The sequence below is a fragment of the Acipenser ruthenus genome, chromosome 41 (genome assembly GCF_902713425.1).
Source record: "Acipenser ruthenus chromosome 41, fAciRut3.2 maternal haplotype, whole genome shotgun sequence".
NCBI lineage: Eukaryota > Metazoa > Chordata > Actinopteri > Acipenseriformes > Acipenseridae > Acipenser > Acipenser ruthenus.
Window position 1 is genome coordinate 5,914,315 of NC_081229.1, and position 11,304 is coordinate 5,925,618.

An 11,304-nucleotide genomic window follows, 5' to 3' on the forward strand; every position below is an offset into this window, starting at 1 on the left:
ACACGCACCCGACACCCCGCGGATTAGTGTATATAACACACACCCGACACCCCGCGGATTAGTGTAAATAACACACACCCGACACCCCGCGGATTAGTGTAAAGAACACACACCCGACACCCCGCGGATTAGTGTAAATAACACACACCCGACACCCCACGGATTAGTGTAAAGAACACACACCCGACACCCCGCGGATTAGTGTAAATAACACACACCCGACACCCCGCGGATTAGTGTAAATAACACACACCCGACACCCCACGGATTAGTGTAAAGAACACGCACCCGACACCCCGCGGATTAGTGTAAATAACACACACCCGACACCCCGCGGATTAGTGTATATAACACACACCCGACACCCCGCGGATTAGTGTAAAGAACACACACCCGACACCCCGCGGATTAGTGTAAAGAACACACACCCGACACACTGCGGATTAGTGTAAAGAACACACACCCGACACCCCGCGGATTAGTGTAAATAACACACACCCGACACCCCGCGGATTAGTGTAAATAACACACACCCGACACCCCGCGGATTAGTGTATATAACACACCCGACACCACACGGATTAGTGTATACAGGGCAGCAGTGTGGAGTAGTGGTTAGGGATCTGGACTCTTGACCGGAAGGTTGTGGGTTCAATCCCCAGTGGGGGACACTGCTGTTGTACCCTTGAGCAAGGTACTTTACCTAGATTGCTCCAGTAAAAACCCAACTGTATAAATGGGTAATTGTATGTAAAAATAATGTGATATCTGTATAATGTATAATGTGATATCTTGTAACAATTGTAAGTCGCCCTGGATAAGGGCGTCTGCTAAGAAATAAATAATAATAATAATAATAATATACACACACCCGACACCCCGCGGATTAGTGTATACACACACCCGACACCCCGCGGATTAGTGTATATAACACACACGCGACACACCGTGGATTAGTGTATATAACACACACCCGACACCCCGCGGATTAGTGTATATAACACACACCCGACACACTGCAGATTAGTGTATATAACACACACCTGACACCCCGCGGATTAGTGTATATAACACACACCCCCGACACACTGCAGATTAGTGTATATAACACACACCTGACACCCCGCGGATTACTGTATATAACACACACCCCCGACACACTGCAGATTAGTGTATATAACACACACCTGACACCCCGCGGATTAGTGTATATAACACACACCTGACACCCCGCGGATTAGTGTATACACACACCTGACACCCCACAGATTAGTGTAAATAACACACACCCGACACCCCGCGGATTAGTGTATATAACACACACCTGACACCCCGCGGATTAGTGTATATAACACACACCTGACACCCCACGGATTACTGTATATAACACACACCCCCGACACACTGCAGATTAGTGTATATAACACACACCTGACACCCCACGGATTAGTGTATATAAGAGACATCCTACAAACCACGTATGTTGCCATTTAAGAATTTCAGGGTTCTAGTCACATCCCTGCTTGTAAAGGCAGTGTAACGCAGTTTAAATCCTGCCCTGCAGCCCCTGTCTAACTGGGCTGTATGGACATGACACCCTCCCCCAGCGTGTAAAGACACAGTCTATCCTGTAGGGGCAGTTTTAAAACAATGCCAGAATGTAAAAAAGTTACAATGAAGAAAAGGATTTAAAATTACTTTATTATCATATGAAATATAAATAGACACAAATATATATTTACATTTTTTTAAAATCATTATTGTTGGTACACATTGTTTTCCAGCATGGTTTAGCTGCATGCAAATTTAAATACAGTAGCACCGATTGAAATCCTCGGAGAACACAGTGTGTGTCTCATTGTGTCAGTGTGTTTCTGCATGTATAAGATTGTCAGTGTGTTTATGCATGTGTAGTGTAGACTGTGTGTCAGTGTGTTTCTGCGTGTGCAGTGTAGTCTGTGTGTTTCTGCATGTGTAGTGTAGACTGTCAGTGTGTTTCTGCATGTGTAGTGTAGTCTGTGTGTTTCTGCGTGCAGTGTAGTGTGTGTCAGTGTGTTTCTGCGTGTGCAGTGTAGTGTGTGTAGTGTAGACTGTCTGCATGTCTGTGTGTGTATTTGACATCCAGTTTTGTCCCAGTTGTGTCTGTGCAGAGGTCAAAGTGCACGGCTGAAATCTTGGGTGTGTCATCGATTCTCTTTGCAGGAACCTGAAAAACAAAATAAAGCGCTGCCAGGAAGAACGTCCGTACCAAGTGACACCACAATCACACAGCAAAGAGAGACGTTTGTGTGCGTGTCTCAGTGTCAGTATGTGTCTCAGTCTCGTGTGTCAGTGTCTCAGTGTATGTTAGTGTGTATCAGTGTCTCAGTGTGTGTTAGTGTGTGTCAGTATGTGTGTCTCAGTGCATATTGTGCTGCAGTCTCAGTCTCTCACTCACAGCTGGGCAGCCTCTCCTCCAGCAGCAGGATCTGTTCACTCAGAGACTCGATGCGGTCCAGCTCCTGCAGCCTCTCCCAGAACGCAGTGATGTCATCGTCTCTCAGCTCCTCCAAGCTGACCGGCACGAGACGAGAGACCAGAGAGACAGCTCGCTCCACACGCTGGAGAGAGGGAGAGGAGAGAGTAAAATAGAGTCCATGGAGAGGGGGGAGAGGGGTGGGTATGAGTGTGTTTGTCATTGAAAAGTCTATTTTAGTAGTTCTGAATTCATCACAAGTGAGTGTTTTATAGTTATGGATGAGATGGGAGGAGGAGAGGGGAGATGGAGATGGAGAGAGAAAGGTGGAGAAGGAGATGAGTTTGACTTGGTGTTGGTGTGCAGTTCAGTGCAGTGTATGTTACAATGAGCTCTGCTCTCACCCTCTCCAGATTCTCTATTTTACTCCTCAGAGTCTTCACCTCTTCTCTCAGCTCTCCAGACACAGGGTCTTCAACAAATCAAAAGTCAGAAAACAGAATTCAATTTCATTTCAGACATTATCAGTGCAATTCAAATTCACTTCATACTAGATCAGTGTAATTCAAATTCCCTTCTCTTTTCATTTCAAATTCATCAGTCAGCCGCTATGACCTGGGCGAGCAGTGAGGTCTCGAATGGCCTCGACTCGCTCGCGATCGTTCTCTTGCTCGCCCTCGTCTCTTACCCGCGGCCTCCACTCTTTCACATGATTTCCCATCAGGCCTCAGGTGGTAACCATGGTGACAAAAGCAGACAAAGCTTCCGGGAGTGTTGACACAGATCTGAGCGCAGGAGCGGAGAGGAGAGAGGCACTCGTTCACATCTGAGAGAGGGGAGAGAGGCACTCGTTCACATCTGAGAGGAGAGGAGAGAGGGGAGCGACACAGATCTGAACGCAGGAGCAGAGAGGAGAGAGACACTCGTTCACATCTGAGAGGAGAGAGGCACTCGTTCACATCTGAGAGGAGAGGAAAGAGACACTTGTTCACATCTGAGAGGAGAGAGGCACTCGTTCAAATCTGAGAGGAGAGAGGCACTCGTTCACATCTGAGAGGAGAGGCACTCGTTCACATCTGAGAGAGGGGAGAGAGGCACTCGTTCACATCTGAGAGGAGAGGAGAGAGGGGAGCAACACAGATCTGAACGCAGGAGGCGAGAGACACTCGTTCACATCTGAGAGGGGAGAGAGGCACTCGTTCACATCTGAGAGAGGCACTCGTTCCCATCTGAGAGAGGGGAGAGAGGCACTCGTTCACATCTGAGAAAGAGGAGAGGGGTGAGAGGCACTCGTTCACATCTGAGAGGAGAGGAGAGAGGCACTCGTTCGCATCTGAGAGGAGAGGACAGAGGCACTCGTTCACATCTGAGAGGAGAGGAGAGAGGCACTCGTTCACATCTGAGAGAGGGGAGAGGCACTCGTTCACATCGGAGAGAGGGGAGAGAGGCACTCGTTCACATCTGAGGAGAGAGGCACTCGTTCACATCTGAGAGGAAAGGAGAGAGGGGAGCGACAGATCTGAACGCAGGAGCAGAGAGGAGAGAGACACTCGTTCGCATCTGAGAGGAGAGGAGAGAGGCACTCGTTCACATCTGAGAGGAGAGGAGAGAGGCACTCGTTCACATCTGAGAGAGGGGAGAGGCACTCGTTCACATCGGAGAGAGGGGAGAGAGGCACTCGTTCACATCTGAGGAGAGAGGCACTCATTCACATCTGAGAGGAGAGAGGCACTCGTTCACATCTGAGAGGAGAGGAGAGAGGCACTCGTTCACATCTGAGAGAGGGGAGAGAGGCACTCGTTCACATCTAGAGGAGAGAGGCACTCGTTCACATCGGAGAGAGGGGAGCGACACAGATCTCGTTCACATCTGAGAGAAGAGAGAGACACTTGTTCACATCTGAGAGAGGAGAGAAGCACTAGTTCACATCTAAGAAAGGGGATGGGGGATTGAAAGGGAAAAAAAGGGCAGTGTGAGAGGGGGGAGAATTTCTCACAATTGCATAAACAGTTCTCTAGATACATGTAGAAGACACTTTGGGATCCAGTGGTTAAAGAAAAGGGCTTGTAACCAGGAGGTCCCCAGTTCAAATCCCGGCTCACTCCTGACTCACTGTGTGACCCTGAGCAAGTCACTTCACCTCCTTGTGCTCCATCTTTCGGGTGAGACGTAATTGTAAGTGACTCTGCAGCTGATGCATAGTTCACACACCCTAGTCTCTGTAAGTCGCCTTAGATAAAGGCGTCTGCTAAATAAACAAATAATAATAATAATAATAATAATGTTGTAAAAATGTAAGTGTGACAGACGGACAGACAGGTGGTCAGAGAGCCTCCACACACACACACGTTCTGATACTCTCAATAACATGCTAAAAATGTCCTGAGCATGTTTCATACTGTTCTTGAGATATATGCAAAACTATACAAAGACATATGGACACACAGGGAGATGGACAGACACAGAGACACAGGGAGATGCACAGATAGATGTATGTGAAATGACAGCCAGCTGGTTGGTAGGAGCTCACCAGTTTGGCAGTAGTTCCCAGTCCAGCCCGGTTTACAGGAGCAGAGCCCCGGCTGCCTGCCACACACCCCTGCATTGAGACATGGCCTGGGACACTGAGCTGGGAAGCGAGGGCAGGAGTTAGAATACCTGATTGACAAGGTCCTGAGCGTCTCCCCTGGTACAGGGACGAGCTTTACCATGCTTTCACTGTGCTTCATTAGACTTTACCATGCTTTCACTGCGTTTCATTACACTTTACCATGCTTTCACTGTGCTTTACTACACTTTACCATGCTTTCACTGTGCTTCATTACACTTTACCATGCTTTCACTGTGCTTTACTACACTTTACCATGCTTTCACTGTGCTTTACTATATTTTACTACACTGTGCTGTGCTTTATTACACTTTGCTATGCTTTACCATGCTCTCACTGCTTTATCATACTTCTTTTACTATGGTAAGTCTTTATTAGGGCGTTCTTGTGGCTATGTGGTACTTGCCTATATCACAGCTGAGTGAGTGAGGGGAGCGCTTTCTCCAGCCAGGACAGCAGATGGCACTAGTCTGCAGAACCTCTTTGTGAACCTGACGGAAAGACACTCTGTAGGACGTCCTGCAAGACACAGCAAGGGTCAGAGGTCAGAGAGAAACAGGTGGGGATGACATCAGCTGGAGTGAGGCGACAGCGTGGGAGAAGTACGAGTGGACAAGTACAGCGCAGTTAAAAGCAGAGAAAGGAACATCTTTAAATTAAATTTTGAATTGCTTTAATCAGAAAACATTGCAGCTTAAAGTCTAACAGCTGCATGTCTTTTTCTGATAACAAGCTGTAACTTGGAGCAGCTGATTCAAATTGTTGATATTAATGATTGTTGTGATGATGATGAGGATGACTCTCCGCAGCACTGACCGGTAGGAGCTGCAGATCCTGTGTCCCGGGCAGCTGGTCAGGTAGGGCCTGTACACGGGCTGAACGGAGCTCTCATTGTAAACCAGGGGCACCCTGACAGTCTTCTGAGAGCACACCCTGAGGATAACACAGACACAGAGAGAGACTGAGAGAGAGACCGACAGAGAAACGGAGAGACAGTCAGACAGGCACCCTCCCTGACAGTCTTCTGAGAGCACACCCTGAGGATAACACAGACACAGAGAGAGACTGAGAGAGAGTTAGACAGGCACCCTCCCTGACAGTCTTCTGAGAGCACACCCTGAGGATAACACAGACACAGAGAGAGACTGAGAGAGAGACCGAGAGAGAAACAGAGAGACAGTCAGACAGGCACCCTCCCTGACAGTCTTCTGAGAGCACACCCTGAGGATAACACAGACACAGAGAGAGACTGAGAGAGAGACCGAGAGAGAAACGGAGAGAGACACAGTCAGACAGGCACCCTCCCTGACAGTCTGTTGAGAGCACACCCTGAGGATAACAGACACAGGGAGAGGGAGTGAGAGAGAGAAATGCACACACACAATTAAACACACACACAGATCAGGCTTGTTAAAATACCAACATCTTTTGGAAATGAAAATAACTAAACGTGGGCCTCTCAGTTTCAACTGAATGCCCAGAGAGAAGAGCGAGCTGCTCTAATCAGTCCCAGTGACTGGAAACTTCAAAACCTCAACATGTGTGTCCCAGGAAGCCAGCCGAGATATCTGTGGGGCGACAGAGTGACTGCATGTGTTAAACTCAGAGAATACAAATGTGAACATACAGTGTCAGTAGTGTGTACGCCACAGGACTGATTCACCTGCCATAGCACTGTCAATAGGGTGTACGCCACAGGACTGATTCACCTGCCATAGCACTGTCAATAGAGTGTACGCCACAGGACTGATTCACCTGCCATAGCACTGTCAATAGGGTGTACGCCACAGGACTGATTCACCTGCCATAGCACTGTCAATAGAGTGTACGCCACAGGACTGATTCACCTGCCATAGCACTGTCAATAGGGTGTACACCACGGGACTGATTCATCTGCCATAGCACTGTCAATAGAGTGTACACCACGGGACTGAACCACCTGCCATAGCACTGTCAATACAGTGTACACCACGGGACTGATTCATCTGCCATAGCACTGTCAATAGAGTGTACACCACAGGACTGATTCACTTGCCATAGCACTGTCAATAGAGTGTACGCCATGGGACTGATTCACCTGCCATAGCAGTGTCAATAGACTTTTCACTACAGGACTGATTCACTTGCCATAGCACTGTCAATAGAGTGTACGCCACAGGACTGATTCACCTGCCATAGCAGTGTCAATACTGTACACCACAGGACTGATTCACCTGCCATAGCACTGTCTATAGACTGTACACCACAGGACTGATTCACCTGCCATAGCACTGTCAATAGGGTGTACACCATGGGACTGATTCACCTGCCATAGCAGTGTCAATAGACTGTACACCACAGGACTGATTCACCTGCCATAGCACTGTCTATAGACTGTACACCACAGGACTGATTCACCTGCCATAGTACTGCCAATAGGGTGTACACCATGGGACTGATTCACCTGCCATAGCAGTGTCAATAGACTGTACACCACGGGACTGATTCACCTGCCATAGCACTGTCTATAGACTGTACACCACAGGACTGATTCACCTGCCATAGCAGTGTCAATAGACTGTACACCACAGGACTGATTCACCTGCCATAGCACTGTCTATAGACTGTACACCGCAGGACTGATTCACCTGCCATAGTACTGCCAATAGGGTGTACACCATGGGACTGATTCACCTGCCATAGCAGTGTCAATAGACTGTACACCACGGGACTGATTCACTTGCCATAGCACCATTTTGTTTTTTTTGGAAAAAAACAACAACCTTTAGTAACCCTGGTTAAACTTACCTTCCTGTTTTAGGCAGATGACCTTTGACCCCGAGGCTTACACAAAGGGGTGCCCACAGAAATACTCCCAAGAGGCTTAGCATTGCTCGGCTAAAATGGAAAAGTAGGTTCGTCTGTCTGACTGTCTGTCTGTGCGCCTGTCCGACAGTACAGGCTCTCTCTGAAATAACAAAACAAAAATATTATACATTGGCTTGCTGTAGTGCTGAACTCAAACATACAAGAAACTGAGTCAAGCAGACAAGCGTTTCAGCTAGTGCCTTCATCAGTGTGACTGAAACTAGAAGAAACTGAGTCAAGCAGACAAGCGTTTCAGCTAGTGCCTTCATCAGTGTGACTGAAACTAGAAGAAACTGAGTCAAGCAGACAAGCGTTTCAGCTAGTGCCATCATCAGTGTGACTGAAACTAGAAGAAACTGAGTCAAGCAGACAAGCGTTTCAGCTAGAGCCTTCATCAGTGTGACTGAAACTAGAAGAAACTGAGTCAAACAGACAAGCGTTTCAGCTAGTGCCTTCATCAGTGTGACTGAAACTAGAAGAAACTGAGTCAAGCAGACAAGCGTTTCAGCTAGAGCCTCCATCAGTGTTACAGAAACTAGAAGAAACTGAGTCAAACAGACAGACACCCTTCTGAGTGTTGGCTGTATTACCACTGATATAATACAGCCTTTGGGAAGAAAAGAGGGATCTTTCCCTTATGATTGTTTGCTTGTTCTTGCTTACAGGGAGACTTGTGCAGCACAGCCACATGGTCAAGTAGGATTATATTGAGCGTATCTATTGTCCGTCTGTCTATCTATCTACGTGTCTATCTGTCTGTATATATCTATATTATACTGTGTGTATTTCAGTCTGTTTTGTGTCTGTCTCCGTTTGGAATTTGTGCATATCTATGTCTGTCTCTGTGTCAGTCTCTCTGTCGATCGGTATGACCGTCATATAAGAGAGTCAGCGGAACAGATTAACTGATATGAGACAGAATCCGCTGGATATATTAACCGATATAGAGACAGGGTCGACTGGACATGTCAACCCCACAGGGCAGCGGTCTTACCTTTCTGAAGTAAGCGATACCGGCAGTACTTCCAAACGAGGACACGCGGAGGTGCTTCTGCAGTGACGGTGTTCAGAAGGACACCCGCAGCTTCAAAAAATCATGAAAAAACCACTCTTTATTCTTACAAATACTAAAAGAAACTATAAAAATAAATTAATTGACAAACGTTTTCAATGGTTCAAAAATGTATCCTCTTCAAAATATTATATTTAACTTCATAAACAACAACTACGATAATAATAATAATAATAATAATAATAATAATAATAATAATAATAATAATAATAATAATAATAATAATAATAAGTTCACAATCCTCACGTCTTTTTTGTGCCTCACAGAACTTTATTGTATTTAGCTGGTTGTGTTTATTTTATATTTTTATTTTAATAATTAATTATAATCGGGTTTTTTTAAATGCTATAAAAGTTACAGTAAATTTAATCTCAATGATAAACGAACTTTATTGTATTTAGCTGGTTGTGTTTATTTTTTATTTTATTTTATTTTTTTAACTAATTAAATAATTAATTATAATCGGGTTTTTTTAACAGCTATAAAAAATTACAGTAAATTTAATCTCAATGATAAACGAACGAACAATTTCAATTAAAACAAAAAAATAAATAAATAAAAACCCGGCACGGAGCTGTCTTGGGCGACGTAATAATAAAACTTAAAATAAATTATTATTGTTATAATTGTTATTTCTATTAAAAAAAAAAAAAAGTTTTCACGAGTGTCTGCTTTGTCTCTGACTAAACTACTAAGAGCAGAGTTTAGCAAAGTAACGTCGACCGACCGCCCTTCCGACCACCAGAGAAGTAAATCCTAAAGAAATTGGGATTTTCTTTACACTCCTCAAGCACCCTTTCTCCCCCTCCCATCTCCCTCTCTCTCCCCACTCTCTCCTTCTCTCTGTAGTCCTCCCTTCTCTCTCTCTCTCTCTCAAAAATCTGAGACTGGATATTTCTTTAACCAAAGGAAATTCTTTTTTTTTTTTTTCCTATAGGAAATCCATTATTTGTACAAGGGACAGCCTCACCCCCTCCCTCTGTCTGCCGTTCTCTCCCTCCTTCTCATGCTCTCTCTCTCTCTCTCCCTCTCTCTCCCTCTTCCCCATTTTCTCTCTGCTCTGTGCTCTCCCCAGCAAAACATTTTAAGAAATAACGAAAGCCCTTTGCACATTCTCATTGTGATGTATTATTAATGAACCGCTCGCCCGCGGCCCCACAAGCCCGTGTCCGTGGGTGATGGAAAGTGTTCACGGTGTGTAATCCTCTCGGGGAATTCTCCTGAGACCACGGCGCGTCGCTGGGGTTTAAAAGGTCGTGACTTTCAAACATGACATTAACCCCGCAGGGTTCAGCTTGACATTCAGTAAATAGGATTGTATTTATTTTTCCGTCAGCTTTTCAAAACCTTCATTTCCATGACAATACCCCGATTCCTCGCTAGCTCTCTCCCACGGACTGACCTGCAATACAGCGCTGGATCATTTACAGAATTAAGTTCTAAAAACGATTTTACTGTCAAATCACATATTGCGCAAAATTAATTAAAACAATATAAGTTACATATTCGGCCAAAACGCAGTTACAGACTGATTTGTATTGCTTTATTTATTTATTTATTTATTTATTAGAAAGCAAGTTTACTTAAACTGCTCTTAACACAATTACAAAATACCCCGCATTCTGACCTGAGTATCTTAAGTATTTCTTATCCCGAACGTTGTTTCCATCATAAAATTAAACACTGCAGCTACATTATCCCTTTCATTCTCTAAAATCGCAGCAATCTCTAGCAGCACATTGGGCTCCATCACTAGTATAGTCACAGCGCCACCCCACCCACAGCAGACCCGTTTTATTGAGGTTCCCACCTTCATTAGAACTCTCTGAAGCAGGTGGAACCATTTTAGACGGAGAATCATTTTACTCGACCACATCAACCCTTTTGATTTTTGCACGGCGGTTATGTTAATTAGGTACGTAATTTGCATAGCATTCCTCATACTGACGGAATTAGGGTTTTGTGACTATTCTCACCCTTCCTGTCCCTGTTAGATTTTTGCTCGGAACACGAAAAAACAGTCGGACAGTTCAAACCACGACACAAAAACGGTCCAGGACGGTCTGAAAAGCTTCGATAGTATGTCCTCTCTGTCTATTGTTTTATAATCCTTTGAAGAAATGTGTATACTATTGCCGCCCTCATGTGGTTGGAAACGAGAATTGCACCGAGCATGTTTTTTAAAGAATAAACAATTTTCATTTTAAATATATTCAATTTTATCAGAACTTTGAACTTTCTTCATTAAGATGAATACAGTGTTACGGATTGTATATATTAGCAATATGGTTGTATTGAATTACATTTTAACTACAGTTTAAG

The 11,304-nt window shown here is 45.1% G+C and overlaps 1 protein-coding gene across 1 annotated transcript; it reads right to left on the minus strand.

Moving 5' to 3' along the window:
• Positions 1-1,681: 1,681 nt before the first annotated feature.
• Positions 1,682-11,076, minus strand: LOC117964892 (epidermal growth factor-like protein 8). Its single transcript, XM_059010866.1, has 10 exons — positions 10,959-11,076; positions 8,905-8,994; positions 7,851-8,010; positions 5,880-5,996; positions 5,470-5,582; positions 4,986-5,084; positions 3,144-3,281; positions 2,860-2,927; positions 2,438-2,600; positions 1,682-2,206 (listed from the first exon to the last, which is right to left on the minus strand). The coding sequence occupies exons 3-10, from the start codon at positions 7,931-7,933 to the stop codon at positions 2,184-2,186; spliced, it is 804 nt and encodes a 267-aa protein (XP_058866849.1). The 5' UTR covers positions 7,934-8,010; positions 8,905-8,994; positions 10,959-11,076; the 3' UTR covers positions 1,682-2,183.
• Positions 11,077-11,304: the final 228 nt, after the last annotated feature.

Excerpts from the sequence above, each read along its gene's own strand:
- LOC117964892 (XM_059010866.1), bottom strand. The coding sequence starts at position 7,933 with ATGCTAAGCCTCTTGGGAGTATTTCTGTGGGCACCCCTTTGTGTAAGC. Across the intron at positions 5,997-7,850 it reads CATCTGCCTAAAACAGGAAG|GGTGTGCTCTCAGAAGACTG; the intron begins GTAAGTTTAACC and ends TGTTATCCTCAG. Across the intron at positions 2,601-2,859 it reads AAATAGAGAATCTGGAGAGG|CGTGTGGAGCGAGCTGTCTC; the intron begins GTGAGAGCAGAG and ends CCCTCTCTCCAG.